At 40.1% G+C, this 20,532-nt stretch overlaps 1 protein-coding gene and 1 pseudogene across 1 annotated transcript in view; one reads left to right on the top strand and one right to left on the bottom strand.

Annotated features, from left to right (window-relative positions):
* Nucleotides 1–9,852: 9,852 nt before the first annotated feature.
* On the bottom strand, nt 9,853–10,401 carry LOC116514935 (annotated as a pseudogene).
* A 7,023-nt stretch (nt 10,402–17,424) lies between these two features.
* SLC15A1 (solute carrier family 15 member 1) overlaps nt 17,425–20,532 on the top strand; it is a 38,321-nt gene continuing 35,213 nt past the window's right edge. Inside the window, exons 1-4 of the mRNA XM_032226254.1 lie at nt 17,425–17,430; nt 17,531–17,553; nt 18,383–18,549; nt 18,651–18,792. Of these exons, the coding sequence (XP_032082145.1) occupies nt 17,425–17,430; nt 17,531–17,553; nt 18,383–18,549; nt 18,651–18,792 (338 nt within the window). The remainder of the gene's footprint in view (nt 17,431–17,530; nt 17,554–18,382; nt 18,550–18,650; nt 18,793–20,532) is intronic.

Raw genomic sequence — 20,532 nt, 5'->3', positions numbered from 1 at the left:
TTAATGATGTAGACTATCTAATTAAGCCATATGTTGTAAGAAGTGTTTTTTGTCAGGTGCCAAAGACCTATTGGACACTTCCACTTCCCAATTCTTCAAAAGTTAATTTGAAGACAATCTATGATTATGTTTCCTTTGGAGGTCTCAGAACACTGGAGAAAAATCATTGCCTAAATTCAAGTTGCCATCAATCGGGGAGTTTTAAAAAATTCTCCCATTTCTACAATGCACACTTCCGGGGAGGGACCTTGCTGATGGCGGTGGCTTAACGAGCTGCCCCTGGGTTCCTGGCTGCGTTATCTGCCTAAATACCTGGTAGATAAACTCATTCTTCAGGCAAAGAAGATGAAAGAGAGATCCAGCTGGCAAGAGCTTTTCTTTGAAGTTTGCAGCTTTTTTCTTTGCTGCGAACGGAAGGGGGGCCTACCGAAGGCTGAATCACACCTCCGAGCCAGGAACTTCTGCCGTAACCACTACGGCGCAAAGTAAGGAACCCCCGCTTAGGACAATTTTTGATATATCTATTTGAGATTAATACAAGCAGAGTCCGTACCTGAGAACTTTATCTGTCCCCCCCCCTTTTTTTATTTTCTTTAAAAAAGAAAGAGCTTTCTTTGTGCATCGGGTTTCTAAAAAAAAAAAAAAAGCTCCTAAAATGGCGGATGCCACATTCGTAACTGTCCGACAGAGAGAAAGATCAAAGGAACAGCCAGATGGCATTCTCTGACTAATTAGTTTTGTTTCTCTGAAGACCTACCAAGAATTTTTTTCTTATCAACTTTTAAAAGCTGTAAAAGCCTCCTTGTTAATATAGAGACATTCTAAACAGAGATGAATATGAATTGTTTCATTACAATGCTAATCTTTTGAAACTTGCTTTGTTACAATGCTCTTTTCTGAAACCTTTTGAAAAACTTCTAAGAACAAATAAAGGGGGGACCTAATACTTTCTTCTCTCGCAAGCTACACAACGGGCCAGCAGAGTTTGAATAATTGTTGAATAATTGTTTGAAGAAAAGAAATAATGGCACCAAAATCAAAGTCGGGGAGACGTCCTTTTAGGAATACACCTCACGCACTTGGCACAAAGCTGCAGCTTTCACCCTCTACGCCCCCTACTGGAGATTTACTAACGAAAGAATTTTTTTTTGAGACTCTTAGAGAATTTAGAGAGGAGATAAAGAAACTTAATGCAGACTTATGTGATAAGCTTGATACTAGGATTGCCAAAACAAAGGACGATATGGTGGGACTTGTAACTGTATTGACAGAATATGTTGCTGGAATGGAAGATAAACTAGAGGTTCTTGAGGAAGCCAACACTAACTTGACATCCAAAATTGAAGTGATGCAACAAAAAGTTGAAAACGCAGAAAAACAAATTGTTATGATACACTACAAACAGATGGAGCTTGCATTAAGAGTCAGGGGGCTGCGTGAAAACGAACAGGAGAACTTGAAGCAGATTTTCTCAGAGGCCTTTAATCGTCTGGTGGGAAGACCGGGGATCAACTTTGACTGGCAGATAGAAAAAATTTATTGCATTAACTCTTGGGCGGCAAAACAGCAACAACTTCCTCGAGATGTAATTATATATTTTACTACAAGAGAGTCTAGAAACATGATACTACAAGAGTCTTATAATACCAGGCTACAAATTGGCGGACAGGACTTGATTGTCTTGAAAGAAATACCACCCCAAATGCTAAGAGCCAGGAGAGATTATGCTTTTCTAGTGGAAGAACTCAGAAACCGTCAGATACAGTATAGATGGGATGTGCCATTTGGTATTATAATTACATTTGATAAGCAAATATATTGTCTCAACTCTGTATGGGAAGCCCGAGATTTCTATCACAAGACCCTGAAGGTGGGACACCCTGAATCATCTGGATCTGGAGAAAGATTACGAGAAGGACAAAATAAACAGCAAATCACACAACTACCAGACAGAAAGCACCATTTCCTCCTTCCGGAAGGGCAAGGGACCAGAGAACAAGGACCTAGCCGTACGACTACCAGACGAATGGGAAAACAAGGCAGATTGCAACAACCTCAATAATCATCGGCCATTGATCAAGGAGTTATGTCTGAACTCTTTACAGAAGAGAAAGAAAATATTTTACTATTTCAAACAGTTCAAGAACGATATAACTTGTCTGCAAGAAATTCATATTAAATTAACTGATCCAAAATATCTGTTCAACCTCAAACTTGGTCAATATTTTGTGACCTCTGCTACGCAAAAGAAAAATGGTATAGTTGTTTATTTAAGAAAAGACATTAAGGCTGAGTGAACTGAAGCAGATCCCTTTGGAACATATATCGCATTAGACCTAATTCAAGAAGGGAAAAAGACTTGATGGACAACTTTGAATTTTATACAAATCACTAATGATTTATCTTCTAGGGTGAAGAAGACAAAGATTGCAGCGAGGGTTCTCTTGGATCATAACCCAGTCTGGACGGAATTGGGAAGGGTAGTGCAGGCAAGAAGGTCTTGGAGGTCAAATGGGAGTTTATTTTGATATGAAAAGTATATTAATGATTGTTAAAAATTGCTATCTGGTTACTTTGTTCTGAATATGAATAAGGGTATATTCAGGGAATTTGTAGGAGATGTAAGTAAAGCATATATGAGAGGAGTACTGATGAATACAAAAAATATATATATAGACAGAAACAAGGGTAAAAGCGAAAAGAGTTGGAAGAGGATACCAAAAGAAAAATTTGAAATATATTTAAATTGTGTTATAGAGGAAGGCGGCACAAAGGGGACAAAATTAAGGGTTTAGAAACAGACAGATACTTAGATAAAGAGATAAGGCCCCTATCTAGAGAAGAGTACAGGCAAAAGCTGAATCAACAAATAACTTCTGGGGAAATCCTGCAGGTAATCAAACAATTAAGATTAGGAACAATGTAAACTGCTTAAAGTTTGTGTAATGGTAAGAAGCTGAGTTCAACGCAGAGATTTTACTGACTTTTTTTCTTCTCTTTCTTTTTTCTTCCCCCCCCCTTTTTTTCTTTATTATTATTATTTTTTTCTTTCCCAACTTTCTTGGTTTTAATACATCTTAGACTGTGTTTGATAAAAAGTTATACCGTGTACGGGCTCTGGGAAGTCGGGAGGGGGGAAGGGAGGTGGGGTCATAGGGGGGAGGGGGGAGGGGGAAATATAGTATGTGCCAGATTTTAAAGTAACATGATTGCACTTGTATACTGTTGCTTTTTTTAATTTTAGTATAAAAATAAGAAGCTGAATATATCGATAGATAGTAGAAATACACCGAAGCGAGGAGCAGAGGGAAAGAAGAGGGAGGGGTAGAGAGGGTGGGAGAGAGGATCGGAAGGAGGGTGAGATGGAAGGGAGGGGGAGAAAGGAGTGACAGAGGGGGAGAGGAAGTAGGAGAGGGGAATGTTGGAGGGGAGAAAGGAAAGTTGGAGGGGGCAGTAAGAAAGGGTGTATGGAGGGTTGAAGTGGCATATTGGTTTTGTATTTTGGGGAGTACAAGGATGGCTGTGTTTATTGCCTAATGTTATATGGCCCCAATCATGCACAGTATATATGTGACTGTAAGAAATGAAAATGAAAAAATGAAAATAAAACATTTGAAAGTTACAATGCACAAGAACATTTTTAAAAATGGCTTGTACTCTACTATCACATCTAAAGTATGTTTTTGGTAACATGCTAAATAAATCACCAATTAAAGGGCTTTTTTATGGAGAGTTAAAATGGTGTTAAGTCATTTTTATTGTTGGAAAGCAAGAGGAAGAAACTTGGAAGAGGGATGAGGAAAAGTCATATAGATAGAAAATAGAGCATTTACAAACATTCTTAGATGTTAGGAGTTAAATTTGCTTTGTTTTATTGAATACATTTTTAAAGGAAGTTTCTCTCTGCCAGAGTACACATGAGCACCACAGAGATGCAGTATTTCAAACAAAGACCCATGTAAACACCACGGTTGGGGAACAAGTTTGGTCGGCTCTTGTCTACAGCTACTTTGAATTAAATGTCATCAAAACACAAATAAATCACAAAAACATACACAAAATTTGATACTACCTAGATTCTAGAACGTTGTTTGCTACATTTTACTTTTTTGGTATTTACTCCTTTTTGACTAATGCAGTGTTTTTCAACCTTTTTTGTGCAAAGGCACACTTTTTTCATGAAAAAAATCACGAGGCACACCACCATTAGAAAATGTTAAAAAAAATTAACTCTGTGCCTATATTGACTATAGGCAGGTGTTTTTCCCACGACACACCTTACACTATGTCACGGCACACTAGTGTGCCGCGGCACAGTGGTTGAAAAACACTGGACTAATGCATCCGTTATTTAAGTTTCCTCAAACATTAACAATCCATAAAAACAATTATAATACTAAAATGGATTACTAAATAATAAAAGAGCTTCTACATTAGCAGAATGCAAGAGTCTGTTTTTCTCCCCCATCAGCCTTTTTTAAAAAAAACTTGCCTTGCTTTTAGGCCAAGAAACTGAAAGTGTTAAAACAAAGTATCTTTATCCCACTGCCTTTTTATTTCTATCAAATGGTTTGTACATATCTCTTACTCATTCTGTATTTTTTCCTAGAGTCTCTGTTTGCTGTCTTCAAGCTCATTTCCCTTCCCTGCCTCATCATCATCTCCTGTTCTCTCTTCTCCCCCGCTCAATTTTGACCCCTTTGTCGGTAGCATTTTAAAAACCCACCTAAAATACTTTCAATTCTCTTCCCATCCAACCATTTGACTTGGGATTCAACAGGTGCCTCTTGAGCAGCAAATGAGACAAGAAGCTGCACCTGTTGGATTTCTGTCCCAAACGCGATACATATAAAGGCACAGGAGGGCCAAGGGATCAAAGCAGCGGTTTGCTTATCGATTGCATATTAACGATGTGCCAAATTAAGGAGCGGGGAAGTCGAGAGTCGGCCTTTCCCTCCCACTCCCTGCCCTACAAATTTCCTCTCGGAGCGATGGAGGAAAGCGGTTTGCCTCTTTCCTCTCGGGGTGTTTTTCGCTCTCGGGCGTGAGGGCGTGAGGCCCAGTTCTTCCCTGCCCGCCGCCTACCTCCTGCCCCGCTTGCTTGGCCAGGTAGGGGTAGGACTTGGAATCCGGCCAAGGCAGAGGCTTTAAAGAAACCGACCTCCGTCGCCTCCGTCCCTTTCCACCTCAGCATCTGCCCCAAGTAGGACCGCCGAGAGCAGCACCAAGGGCGGCCCAAATGGGTACGTACGGGAAAGGAAAGGGGTTGGCGCAGCAGTGGCCGGACCCGAGGGTCACCGCGCGGGGCTCCCAAAGGAGCCAAGTCTCCCAGCCTCGACGAGCAGCCTGCCGGTTGCTTCCCTCGCTCAGGCGTCTCTCTCTCCCCCACCCCCGTTACTTCGCCGGGTCGGGAGGCGTCTCTTCGCGTTTAAGGCGCCTTGGGAGCACTTCTGCGCCCTTAGGCTGCAACTGCAACGCTCTATCCGCTTCTTTCGCGGGGAAGCCCCACAGAGAGTTACTTCTGAGGGAGAAAAACTGTGGGGGTTTTATTTTATTTTATTTTATTTATTGACGGTTCACCGGATCTGTTTTAACCCAAAGTTACCCCTCTCCCTTCGGAGAGGAGGTCCCGGGGAGACAGGGGGGTATGTATGGTGGCTTGTATTCCCCGTAAAGCAGGCGCGCATAGGGCCAACCGTGGGCGGCGAAAAGGAAAAGGAAATCCCACCTTAAGAAAAGTCTGTGGAGATTCTCAGTCATCCAAATCGTGGTTGTCTCAAAGGTGCTTTTTAGTTTTGATTTTTTTCCCCCCTCAAGACGAGGCAGGCGGACTTTCTGGTTTTTCTTTGAAGACGTTTCTCTTCTCACCCAAGAAGCTTCTTCAAGCTCTGAAGAAGCTTCTTGGATGAGAAGCGAAACGTCTTCAAAGAAAAACCAGAAAGTTCAGTTGCCAATTTGGGGCGGGGGGGGAGAGGGGGAAAGCGCCTGCTTAAGAAACGTCTCCTTCCCCGCAAATAAAGGGGAGAAAAAAAGGTGGCTCCTTCTAAATTCCCCCCACCCCCCACGCGCGCTCAATTGGACTCCTCGCACAGTAACGGGGGCGCCCGCCAGCCCGCCGCGCAAAGGGAGCGAGACCGCAAAAGCGCTCGCAGCCGCCCAGGTGTTTCGAGGAGCGCAAAGGGCGGGGCGGGATTGGCCGGAGTGTTTGTGGGCAACAGCCGGCAGCGAAGAGCTGGCCATCGGTGGAGAAGGGGACGGAGGGAAGAGCAATACCGGTCCGTCGGCGGCCGTCGTTGCCGAGTCGAGGAACTCTGTCGCCAAGCGCGGGCGCGTTTGGACGAGGCGGGCTGCTGCTTCGACGTCCCTCCTGGCTCTCCACGCGGAGCTTTCCCAACCGCGTTGGTTCTTCTCGCCCGCGGCTGAGTTCGCTTGACCCACTTACCCGAGGTTCAGTCAGCCGGGGCTTCATTAATAATGAACCCCGGTTTGTTTTTTTTTCCCCTGGGCGGGACGCATCGCAACCCGGCCCGTGAGGCTAAACTGGAGGCGGCGAGGCGCTGCTTAATCTGCGCGCCAGTTTCCTCGCTCCGTCGCCAGCCGAAACTCCGAGGCGGTCCTCTCCCGCCCTTTGGGGAGAGGCACGCGCTCCTGGTCAGCGGAGGGGCACCTGACCCTCGGGCCTGACAAGGGAGGGAATGGACGTGGTCGGAGGAGGAAGGGGACTCTGAGGAGATAAACTGCAAAAGGTGAAGCGCTCTGGGGCTGCGCTTGGAACCCAGGAACTCGCCTCCAAAAGGCTCTGTGGCTCCTTAAATGGGATGCTGCTTGGCGGAGCAGATAGATCCCATTTATACCAGGGAGTCCTCGACTTACGACCACGCTGGAGCCCAAAATGTATGCTGCTAAACGGCAAAATTTAAGGGAGCCTTTGCCCCATTTTACGACTTTTCCTGCCACATTTGTTAAGGGAATCACAGCAGTTGTTAAATTAGTATTAAGGTAGTTGTTGGAGGTTAAGGGGGTCGCTGAAGAAGAGCCTAATACTGGGAAACATTGAGGGCAAAAGAAGAAGGGGACAACAGAAGGAGGTGGCTATATCAGTAATGGTATTCTATTCTCTTCACTACTGTTTCGGTAGTGGGAGCGCGCACCTCTGGGCATGCACAGACAGGGTGGGTGGGCAGAACCTCATGCCACCACTACAAGTTTGCCCGAACCAGTGCGAACCAGCAGCATACCACCTCTGGGCTGAATGGAGTAACCGAAACAGTAGGCATGAGCTTAAATGGACTCCAGAGGATGGTAGAGGACAGGAAGGCCTGGAGGAACATTGTCCATGGGGTCGCGATGGGTCAGACACGGCAACAACAACAACAAAGGTGACTGTTAAGGGAATCTGGCTTCCCTGTTGATTTTGCTTGTCAGAAAGTTGCAACTGAGACTGCAACCGTCATAAATGTGAGTCAGTTGTTGAGCATCCTCATGTAAATCACATATCCACAGAGATATTGCGATGGTCATAAGCATGAAAAACAGTTATAGGTCATTTTTTTTCAGTGCCATTGTAACTTTGAACTGTCACTAAGAGAGCTGTTGTAAATCGAGGACCACCTATATAAGCACCCATTTTTCCTGAAGCTGCCAGAAGCTTCAGTATAATAATGCTTGTGTTGTTTATGGATATTGCTTCCCAGTAAGGACCGGACTATTGAACTGAGTTTCATAAGAGGACGGTGCAATTAGTTTAAATGCCTTTCTCTTGGTCTCGCTTACTAAGCAACTAGATAATAGAAGGTATGAGGGGGTGTGTTTCAGCAACAAAGTTAGCTAATTGTTAGGCAGGCTTTTAAATGACACTCAGAGCATGTTTAAACCTTATCTTTAAATTTTCAGTGTACAGCCTGTACAGTGTCAAGATAAAACTGTGCCAAACTGACATCACGTTAGCTGAGAAAGCAATCAGCCTCTCCTAGCCTTTCCTAAGCCAATGTTCTGCGTTTGAGGAGTACCTAGCCACAAACTAACCAGAAAGCCTGCTTTAATGGAATCCATGATCAAGAAGCAAATGTCTAATGTTAGAAAATTGGTGCTGTTCAGGTGAATTTGTTATAATTTTCATATGCGCCCTAAGCCACCAAAGGCGTTCTAATGGAACACTAGGTTCCAGAAACTAAAGCATCAGTGGTCACCAATTGGTGGTTTATGGACCACTGGTGGTCTGTGAGAAAAATGTGTTGTTCCCCAGAAAAATTATTTAATATATGTATATGTGTATGTATGCGTGTGTGTGTGTATGTGTGTATATGTATATATGTATATGTGTATGGATATATATATGTACACACACACAAAACTTAGACGTACACCACATTTACACAATACAATACGAACAGGAGCTTCCTGTTGTTTCTAATAGCAATTATTAATCGATACCGCTCACTCATATTATTTCCCCTTCTGTTGTATTTCATTTGGATTTCACCATTCTTAACCCTCTTATTTTACTCATAACTATTATTTTTGAGTTTTGTTATATTCCTTCATTGATTCAAAATGTTTTACAGATGACACCTGGCACCAACAAGGTTAGCTAAAATCTTAACAAACACTTCCCCAAAATGTTGGAAATGTGAATCAATACACGGAACATATTACCATTTATGGTGGACCTGTGAGGAGGCTAAATTTTTTTGGAAAAGGATCAAAAATTGGCTGGAGGCAATAACGGGGGTTAAAATAGAATGGAAACTTGAAGTTTTTTTTATTAGGAATAATGCCTGCGAAATACAAAAAAGAAATCCAGTATTTAATACTACATATAATTACAGCGGCAAGGATTGCCTTTGCCCAGAAATAAAAAAACAAATTAACTCCAAGCGAAGAAGCAAAGATGAAATAATAAGAAAGGTTATGGATTGTGCTGAAATGGGCAAACTAACTAAAGAAATCCAGGGAAAAGAAGAATCAGAATTCTACCAGTATGGGATAAATGGTATAGGTGGATGGAGGAAAGAAACAAGAATCAAAGAATTATTTACATTTTTTATATTGCACTAAATACTATTTATCTTTTAAAAAAAATCATACTAGTGGTCCACGGGATTTAAAATTACGAATTTAGAGGTCTGAAAGGTTGATGACCCCTGGATTAGATAAACTGGCTAATTTTTATAACTTTGTTGTTAATTCATATTTGTACAAGGCTAGCTGAATCTGAATATCCTTAAATAAGCTAGGGATGCTGAGGGTAATGTTTTCCTCTTTCTCCTTCCCCTGTACCTTCTCATTATAAAATGGATTTGGTAACTGAAGATTGATCCACCTGATTGATATGAGGTCAGGTTCAGTGTACCGTAATGGAGACCAATCACTATACCAAAAGTCCCAAATTTTTTGGAGTCTGCTATGGTTACAAGTCTTATATAGAAAAGAGATCTACCCTGGGTGTCACTGTTTTTTACATGTCAGCTTGTAAGTTAATGTACATATTGGGTTCCTTAAATTAATTTGCCTAAAATTCAGTGAAAAAAGTGTAAAGTGAGAGGTATTACATTCCCTTCCTCAAAAATCCTCTGGAACAATCTCCTGCCTTAATGTGGTTACTACTCCTGCCACCACCTGTTTTCCAGGGGAATTCTTTTATATAGCATCCTCCCTCTATGATCTCGTTATAGCTAGTCCTCAACTTACAATGGTTCATTTAGTGACCTAGGTTACAACGGCACTGAAAAAGTGACTTATAACCCTTTTTTATACTTATGATCATTACAGCATCCCCATAGTCACATGATCAAAATTCAGACGCTTGACAACTGACTCATGTTTATGATGGTTGCAGAAGCTTTTATTGAAATAGTAAACGTGTTAACTTATCCTTCCAATTTTAAATAAGAAATCAATGACATCACTCTGAAGTAGGCATAACACGAATACAAGATGGTTTAGATTCCCATGGTCGTAATAAGAATTTTTATGCAACCAGAGTAGAAGCCGTGAATGATTTGTACTACCAATTAGGTGGGAATACTCTCTTGGTCTTGTAGTAACGAGCCAGCCTGTTCTCAATCAAAATAAGTCAGAATTTGGCATCTTCATCCTTACGATTCCTCTCAAGATGCTTGCGGACAGCAACTGCTTTCTTGATTAAGTGGTAAAGATCTTCTGGGAGATCAGGGGCAAGTCCCTTGGATTTAAGAATCCTCAGAATGTTTTTACTAGTCACAAAATGAACTTGGGCAACCCCATGCAAGTCCCTTAATATCACACCAATTTGGGAAGGTGTTGGGCCTTTCTTTGCCAACTTGTAAATCTGCTCTTTGACATCATCAGAAGTAAGTTTCAGCCATGTAGGCACGCTTCTCCTGTAAGGCAAGGCTGACTAGGTGCATGCATGCGACCCATGATGGTGCCGAAAAGCATGATGGTTGCAGTGTTCCGGGGTTAGGTGATCACCTTTTGCGACCTTCTGACAAGCAAATTCAATGGAGAAGCCAGATTCACTTAACAACCATGTTACTAACTGAACAACTGCAGTGATTCCCTTAACAACTATGGCAAGATTATAAAATGGAGCAAAATTCACTTAAATGTTTCGCTTAATAATTTTGGGCTCAGCTGTGGTGGTAAGTTGAGGACTACTTGTATGTGAGAGAAGAAAGCTTCATTCTGAATTATGAGGACCCGGATTGTTGTTGGGGGCGATATGCTGACTCTGTAAACTGCTTAGAGAGGGCTGAAAGCCCTATGAAGCGGTATATAAGTCTAACTGCTATTGCTATTGCTATTGAATTACTTACTGGCAAATGAAAGGGAAATAAGTAACATAAAGGAAATAAATTTTATAGCACTACCTTCTGGCTCTGTAGCACTGATGTGTTTGGCTAAGCACATTGGTCTGTCCTCCTCTTGTGCTAATGGGCAGGTAGACCAATCTCACAAGGGATGAGTAGAATCAAACTTTACTGCAAAAAAGATTCATATAAAATATGCAAGGGCTGAATTTACAGAAAACACGTAAATAACTTAAACACACATAATGTTAAAATAAAAAATAATTGTATGGTATTTTTTTTTTATCAGAGGCTGACTAGAACCTCCCCTCTTTTCAGACACAGGCATACGTCTTCTTGCTCATTTTCACCTGCAGTCTTTTCAAGGACAAAGCCTTCTCCTCTGCAGCAGAAAGCAAATGGTTAGGTAGTCTATCTTGGTACATGACACAAGGCATATAACTGTCCCTTGTACAGATGCCAGTTGAGAACTCTGCCTGAGAGGAGATCTCTTTTGTCTGTCTGTCTATCTATATATCTATCTAGGGACAGACAGACAGACAGACAGACAGACAGAGATAGCGATAGATAGATGATAGATAGATAGATAGATAGATAGATAGATAGATAGATAGATAGATAGATAGATTAGATAGATAGATAGATAGATAGATAGATAGATAGATAGATAGATAGAGATTGATTGATTAGAAATAAGGGCATATGTAAAGAAGAGTCCCAAAAGTCAAGAGGATACTGTAGTTGAGAGCTTATGATTGAATATAATAATAATAATAATAATAATAATAATAATAATAAACGTTGGCATTTTGTACACATCCCTAATGTTAAGTTGATGTGTATACAAAGGGTGTAGAACTTTGATTATGGGTTCAAGATTGTTACTATTTTTGAACCACCTTATGGCTACTTCATAATGTTTTCAGTTCTGGTGCCCAGTAAGAATTCATCATTCAGAACTTACTGTTTTTAATTTGTCAGCTCGTTGTTGTTCCATATTGAAAGATATGAGGCACGAATCATCCAATATAAACAAAATCAGCAATTTCGATCAGACCAACGGCGTTTTTATCAAAGTCTTAATGTGAATGGTGACACCAAAAGTGAAAAACCAGAAAAGCAGGCCACAGTTGAATTCTGGAAAGAATTGTGGGAAAATGCAAAGGACTACAACAAGGAAGCAAAGTGGATACATGACTTTGAGAAAAGCATTGGCAACAAACAAATGCAAGTATTAGAAATAACAACTGAGATGATCAAAAATCGAGTTAAAAAGGTAAAGAATTGGACATCACCTGGAAAGGACCAATTACATGGTTTCTGGCTCAAATATCTGACCAGTTTACATGCAATATTGGCCAGGCAACTGAATGAAATTTTACAAAAGGGCCAAATTGATGAATGGTTGACAACTGGAAAAACATACTTGATTCAGAAAGATCCAACTAAAAGAACAACACCTGAAAACTATAGACCAATAACATGCTTACCAACAACCTTCAAATTACTCACAGGCATTATTGCAGATAACATGATGGATTATTTGGAAACAAACAACATCTTGCCAGTAGAGCAAAAAGGCAACAAAAGAAGGAGCAGGGGCACAAAAGATCAGCTTCTAATTGATAAAATGATATTAGAAAATTGTAAGAACAGAAAAACGAACTTGAATATGGTCTGGATTGATTACAAAAAGGCATTTGACTCACTGCCACATAGTTGGATCATAAAATGCTTAGAAACAACTGGCATTAGCAAAAATATTACATCCTTTACTGAAAAGGCAATGAAACAATGGAGAACTGAGTTGGCAGTAGGGAATGAGAGCTACGGAATGGTTAATATCAAGCGAGGAATTTTCCAGGGTGATTCACTTTCACCTCTTCTCTTCATCATCGCAATGATCCCACTATCAGTAATCTTAAAAAAAATGAAATTAGGCTACCAAACAGCCAAAAAAGCTGAAAAAATTTCGCATTTACTATATATGGATGATTTGAAACTCTATGGAAAGTCAGAAATAGAAATCCAATCATTGACAAATACAGTCCGAGTATTCAGCACCGATATTTCAATGCAGTTTGGCATGGAAAAATGCGCCACTGTATCCATAAAAAGGGGCAAAATCACTGCATCTGAGGGAATTGAAATGCCCAATGGCCAACTAATTAAATGCAAAGAAAATGAAGCCTACAAATACTTAGGCATTCTGCAGTTGGATAACATCAAGCATGGAGAAGTAAAAACTATTGTCAGGCGAGAGTACACCAACAGAGTTAGGAAAATTTTAAAATCTAAATTGAATGGTGGAAATACAATCAAGGCCATAAATACCTGGGCAATACCAGTTATAAGATACACAGCTGGCATAGTTAACTGGACACAAGCTGATTTGGACCTTTTGGACCGAAAAACCAGGAAACTAATGACAATACACTACAGTTTACATCCACGTGGTGATACTGATAGACTATATCTGCCCCGAAAATCAGGTGGCAGAGGATTATTACAAGTGAAGCAAACAGTTGAAGAAGAAAAACATGCACTGGCTGATTATTTAAAAGACACTCAAGAACATCTATTAATCGAAGTAAAGAACAAAAATCTACTGAAGGCCCAACAGACAAAACAAGAATACAGAAAAGATGTGATAAAATCAAGAATGGAGAGTTGGCAGAACAAAGCACTGCATGGTCAATTTCTGGAAAAAATAAAAGATAAAGTGGACAGTGAACAAACTTGGTTATGGTTAAAAACAGGTACATTAAAGAAAGAAACAGAGTCACTAATCCTGGCTGCGCAAGAACAAGCTATCCGCACAAATGCCATTAAGGCCAAAATCGAAAAATCCTCTGATGATGCCAAATGCAGACTTTGCAAAGAAGCTGATGAAACTGTTGATCACATACTCAGCTGCTGTAAAAAAATCACGCAGACTGATTATAAATTGCGGCACAATTCAGTAGCACAAATGATCCATTGGAATTTGTGCAAAAATTATAATATTAAAACAGCAACAAACTGGTGGGAACATCAGCCTGAAAAAGTCACCGAAAATCAGATGGTCAAGATCTTGTGGGATTTCCGTATACAAACCGACAAAATACTGGCGCATAATACACCAGACATCACACTGGTTGAGAAAAATAAGGTCACAATCATAGACATCGCAATACCAGGTGATAGCAGGGTCGCCGAGAAGGAACATGAAAAAATCGCAAGATACCAGGACTTAAAAATCGAAATTCAACGACTATGGCACAAACCAGCAGTGGTAATTCCAGTGGTAATTGGCACACTGGGTGCTATTCCAAAAGCACTGGAATTACATTTAAAACAGTTAAAAATTGACAAAATCACCATCAGTCAAATGCAAAAAGCCGCACTGCTTGGATCTGCACGCATATTACGAAAATACGTTACGACGTCCTAGGCCCCTGGGTGGGGCCCGACTAGTAACCAATGCCAAATCCGGCGAAACAACTGGCCGCTGTGATACAATTGTACAATAATAATAATAATAATAATAAACGTTGGCATTTTGTACACATCCCTAATGTTAAGTTGATGTGTATACAAAGGGTGTAGAACTTTGATTATGGGTTCAAGATTGTTACTATTTTTGAACCACCTTATGGCTACTTCATAATGTTTTCAGTTCTGGTGCCCAGTAAGAATTCATCATTCAGAACTTACTGTTTTTAATTTGTCAGCTCGTTGTTGTTCCCATTTGTGCTGAAATTATTCCCTTTACAAGTAAATTGATTTCAAATTTATGGCACCAGTTGAGAGCATCATACTTTACGAATCATGTACTGTACCTTCAGATATTAATACTTCCATTTATCAGAACAAAAGAAGCAATCAGATCAAAGAAAAAGCTTGAAAATTATAATAAAGTTGGAGATAAGCATTCACCTGAACAGTATCTTCTTTCCCCTTTTTGAAAAATACTAGATGGTTTTGTATTTCTAGTTTTTATTGGAAAGGAGGATGAGCTGGTTTAAAATTATAGATAACAAAAAGTTTTTGTCTCTTTACCATATGGTAATCACCGTTGTGTTTGACCATTGAGAGTGGCTTGCAAAAGTTGACCTTTTCATGTGCTGAAGGATGCACAGAACGGTATTTTTTTATTTTATTCAATTTCTATAGCTGCCCATCTCAAGCAAGTGAAATTATATATGGCAGCAGAGGAAAAAATGCCATCATGTATGTCAATATAGTCAGGAAACAGAGTCCTTCACATCCATGCCCAGGCACAAAGCAAAGTCTTCAAAGCCTTTTGAAAGGCCTACAGGGTTAAGTCATCCTCAACTCTGAAACAAAATGCTGTAGAGGATGGGCTAGAAGAGAAGGCACATATTCTATTCTCTGCCAGTCAAAATTCCTTGGCTGATGGGACTCTTCTCATGTCCGACCTGCCTGATAGAACTGGATGAGTAGAAACCACTGGGAAAAGATGGTCATTAAGTATTAGGATCCCAAGTCATGAAAGGCTTTAAAGGTGACAAACCAACACCTTGAATTGCACCAGGAAATACACAGGCAACAAGTGCATCTCATGTAATAATGGTATTACATGTGACAAATATTTGACACCATTTACTACCCATACAGATGCATTTTGCACAAATTAAAGTTTCTGAATCCTTTTCAAGGGCAGTCCCAGGTAGAATGCATTGCAGTAATCAAAACGAGATTACAAGGATGTGACTGACCATGAGTAAAGTCTCTGGTACAGGAATGGTGCAACTTGTGCACACCCTGAAAGTGTTCAAAGGCCTTCCTAGCAATGGCTGCCCAAAATGCTCTCCCAAAAGGAGCCATGAGTCCAGAAAGACTCCCAAATTACACACTGGGTTTGTCTGGGTCAGAACTATCCTATCCAGGAGCAAAGAGGGGAGAACCTTGTCACCAAAGGTCCCAGATACCCAGAGCCATTCAGTCTTGCATGGGTTAAAGCCCACTGTACCCCATTCTGATCCCTACAGCTTCCAAGCACTGCCACATGATATCTACAGGGTAGCTTAGGTAGCCTGAGATGGAGATATAAAACCGGGCATCAGTAGTATATTGATGATGCTTCACTCCAAACCACTGGATGACCTCACCCAGCAGAAGCCAAAAATGAATGAAAGCTGATTTTAGCAAATCTTTTGCAATGGGTGCCTCTACAGACTGTACAGACTCTACAGGCTTCTGATAATTGATTTCTTGTGTTTGGAGCATAATGCAGGAGTGGGATGCTTAACAGTAGCTAACAGCACTATCAGTTTTTTCATGCATTGTGAACTTTGCTATTAGCATAACCACAAATAGACCTGTAATAACTGTAGATATGCTTACCCCACAAATCAGTGTTCTAAAGTACAGAACCTTCTTGTACTTATGTTTTATCTTCAAGATAGTGAAGCAGAGGGCAAAGGTGCTTAAGAAATGCTGACGTGCATTAAAAATCCCAACTTTTAAAAATTCTGAAGTGATATATAATGTGATAATTTCTTGGGTCCAGCACTGTTCAGACTGCTAGAGAATTCAGTGAAAGAAGCAAAACAATGACTGTGACTCAATATTGGTGCTCTTTTTGTCTGTTCCATAATGTAGATAACAACTTTGCATCTTCCATAGTCCCAATTCTAGAGAGGATCTGTACTTAAAGTGACATTGATAGAGAGTATTCAGCACAGATAAGAATCACACCATTTGTTCCTGCAGGATTAAATACATTTGTAGAATTATATGAATTCTGAACTAAGAATGAGCATGTCATAATCGCTGCTATAATATTGCATGGATTCAGATATGTCCTAAGATGTAAGGCTCATTAAGGTTGCTCAATTTGTTTCGCTTGCTAGAACAGGTCTTATTACAATATCTCACTTTTAATCTCGTCTCAGAAACACATTAGGGGAGAGGTCATACATCACAACAATCATACTTTAAATTCAGTTAATACCATTGAGCATGAGAGATGTTACATAGACCAAGATTAATAGTTGCTTTAGAATTATGCAGGCATTAGTCCTCCAGGAAAACAAAGCTCATGGTAGCCAGAGATGTGCTGGAACATCTGCAAGCAGAGGTCTTCACTAAATTGGTGTTCCCCTATTATATTGTATAATTGTTTATCTATAACAGGTGGTAATTGAGAAGGGCTAATATAAGAAATCCCTAGCGCCACATAACGGAGTGAGCTCCCGTTACTTGTCCCTGCTTCTGCCAACCTAGCAGTTCGGAAGCCTGTAAAAATGCAAGTAGAAAAATAGGAAGCACATTTGGTGGGAAGGTAACAGCATTCCGTGCACCGCCAGCATTTAGTCATGCGGGCCACATGACCATGGAGATGTCTTTGGACAGCGCTGGCTCTTCGGCTTTGAAATAGAGATGAGCACCAGCCCCTCGGGAATGACTAGCACATGTGTGAGGGGAACCTTTACCTTTAATATAAATAAAGAAATCTGCATCTTCTAATCTAAGAGTAGGCTTTTTTTCAAATCTGCAGTTTGGAAATGTAACTAAAGTATGATTATCTTTCAGTTTTTCCATAGATCTTTCACGTTACAGTATTCCTATTTAAATTTATATTTTATAGATATGTAATAGAGGATCAACTTTAAATATTGCTGGTGTAATGCCAGTAATACAAAAATATAGCTAAAATTGCATCCTCTCAGTAAGAAATGATTGTACCGTTGCACTGTACTGACTAATATTTTTCGTTTTTGTTTTCCACACAGAGGAAGGTAAAGGAAAACATAGGGTAAGTCTCCATGCTGAAAATATGGAAGCTTTGTTCTTAGCGGACCACTACTCTTTTTCTTCATTTTTCTAAGAACACATTTGCTCTCTATGATCTCTGACAGCTTCTAATGCAAAATTCAGGGCTGATTTTGGTCTTTGCCTATAAAGTTATGTTAGCCTAATCTCTTTGAATGTAGCCTTTACAGCAGATATGGTATTCAGCAGGTTCTGACCAGTTCTGGAGAACCAGTAGAGGAAATTTTGAGTAGTTCGGAGAACCATTAAATGCCACCTCTGACTGGCCCCACCAGTTCTCTGTTCTATTCTCTGCTCCTGAGTCCCGCTTATCAGGAAGGAATGGGGATTTTGTAGTATATGTATTGACTTGTTTTATTAGTAATTTGAAAAGTAAAAGAGAGATATTACATTAAAGTGTTACAAATCTTTTTCTGATTAACTTATTATCGTTAGTCTATAGTTAAACTACATGTTTGAATTTCAATTAAATCTAGCAAAAATTATATTCTCTAATCATAATATGTAGCCAATAGATGAACTAGGATTTATTAGGGGGTTTAATGGTGTTAGTGAATTTATCTAATGAATTTGTTTGTAGTGCATAGCTATCCTGTCAGAAGCTGGACATCCGCATACAGTATATTCCAGTAATGATGAAACATTATCCACTCATTTCTATTTTCTTCAACCCCTCCATTTTAATTTATAGTACAGTTACAGTGCGATGCTACCCAGTGGCTCCTGAATCTTTGCTATGTCTAGGCCAAATGTACTCAGAGAGGGAGCAGTTTATAAATATTGTGTAGTTTCGGAACTATTTTTCCTTGAAGCATATTAGTAAATGTAGTAAAACAGTTATATAGTTTTATAAACATTGCTGTTAATTTTGTTATTGTTTTTGTCTTATCTAAGGCTGGCTGCTTTGGCTACCCACTTAGTATTTTCTTCATAGTCATCAATGAATTCTGTGAAAGATTCTCCTACTATGGAATGCGAGGTGATTTTCAAAAATTTATATTCTAAGTTGGAATTGCTATTGATGCACTTGCTCACTGATTTTCCCATTAACTCATCTTATTATTTTCTTCTATTTTATAGCTGTGCTTGTCCTCTATTTCAAGTTTTTTCTCCACTGGGATGATAATCTGTCTACTGCTATTTACCACACATTTGTTGCTCTCTGCTATCTAACGCCTATCCTTGGAGCACTCGTAGCTGACTCCTGGCTGGGAAAGTTCAAGTGAGTGTATATCAGTGGGAAAGCATACTTAGGAGATTCAATTTTTTTCCCTGGGGCATTTGAAAGTGGGATTTATTTCCTTAATTCAGAATTGGATCAAATTACTGCAGATTTCGTTAATCAATCAATATATAATCCAGGATCCTGTATGAAAGCTAAGAAGCTTGACTTAAGTAGAGAAATGCATATTTTCTTTCAGGCATAATGTGTGCTCGGTGTACTATATGCTGGTCTTGTATTCGGGTCTTTTTCCATGTAAGATTGAGATTACTCGCAGAAGCACAAAGTCACAAAGTCGAAAACACCAGCCTGAAGATGGCGAGTGGGACCTCACTGAAACGTTGCCAAGACATCTCAATCTTACACGGGAAAAGACCTGAATACAACAAGACCAGCATACCTACACTCATGAAAATCTACGAAAACACACACACACACATACATTCTGCTTCTGTCATATTAAAATTATAATTCAGTATTTTGAGAAATGGGGGGGGAGGCACATCCATGGCTTGTAGGCCCTTGTTTACACACCTTTAATTTAATACTTAATTTTTCAATTCCTATCCAGTGAATAGGCGACAGACACAGTGGCTCAGTGGCTAAGATGCTGAGCTTGTTGATCAGAAAGGTCGGCAGTTCACCGGTTTGAATCCCTAGTAATGGAGTGAGCTCCCATTACTTGTCGCAGCTTCTGCCAACCTAGCAGTTCGAAAGCATGTAAAAATGCAAGTAGAAAAAATAGGAACCACCTTTGGTGGGAAGGTAACAGTGTTCTGTGCACCTTCGGCATCTAGTCATGCTGGCCACATGACCATGGAGATGTCTTCGGACAGCGCTGGCTCTTCGGCTTTGAAATGGAGATGAACACCGCCCCCTAGAGTCAGGAACGAGTAGTATGTATGTGTGAGGGGAACCTTTACCTTTACCTATCCAGTGAATAATATAATTTTCCTCTTTAAAAGATTATGTCATTGTAGTTTTCTGGCTTCTAAGGGGAAAGTTGACTTCCACCATATACATTGCACACTTCTTCTGGCTGTCTCTTAAGTCAAACACAATTGGTCCCAGAATTGCACTGCCACTTCAGAAGGCAGTTGCATAAACACAAGAAAAAGCAGGTATTTCAAAAGGTTGCAGACAGGTATAATAGTCCCTATATACATACCCTCATATTTTTCCCTTCAAATAGCAGAAACTGCTGCCCTAATCCAGGTGCACTGCTGGTGGAATACCTATCACTTTTTGCTTCTACAAAAGCCATTGATTGATCAAGTCAGTGTCAATGTAGACACCACATAAACAGATTTTTCTATGACAATCTGTGCCCAAGGTGGAAGAAAAAGATTGCAATGCCTAGGAAACATGCAACATTTTTATATTGCCACAAATCTTAAATTCCAGCTCACACTTCATTTTAGTTAAAAAATTCAGCTAAGCTATCCTGGTCAGAGAAAAGTTTTATTAAAGAAAATTACAAAATTATGTCAGAGGTAATTTACATGTAAGACCTTGTTAATTATTATAATGAGCATCAAGTAGGTTAATCACATCAATTAAAGAGATGCTTTGATTTAATGTTGCCATTCGCTGTTTGTTTCTGTTTCCTATCAGGGTATCACCTGGAAGTTATTCCCCACTGTTGTTCTGGGAATACTAGTTTCATGGGAAATCAGAGATTACAGATATGATATTTTATATCTTTATTACTGTAACAATGAAAAACTCAGTAGATTTCCC

This window comes from Thamnophis elegans, chromosome 11 (genome assembly GCF_009769535.1).
Source record: "Thamnophis elegans isolate rThaEle1 chromosome 11, rThaEle1.pri, whole genome shotgun sequence".
NCBI classification, from domain to species: Eukaryota; Metazoa; Chordata; class Lepidosauria; order Squamata; family Colubridae; genus Thamnophis; species Thamnophis elegans.
Note: the sequence above shows the minus strand (reverse complement) of the source record. Positions and strands in the feature narration are given on the sequence as shown.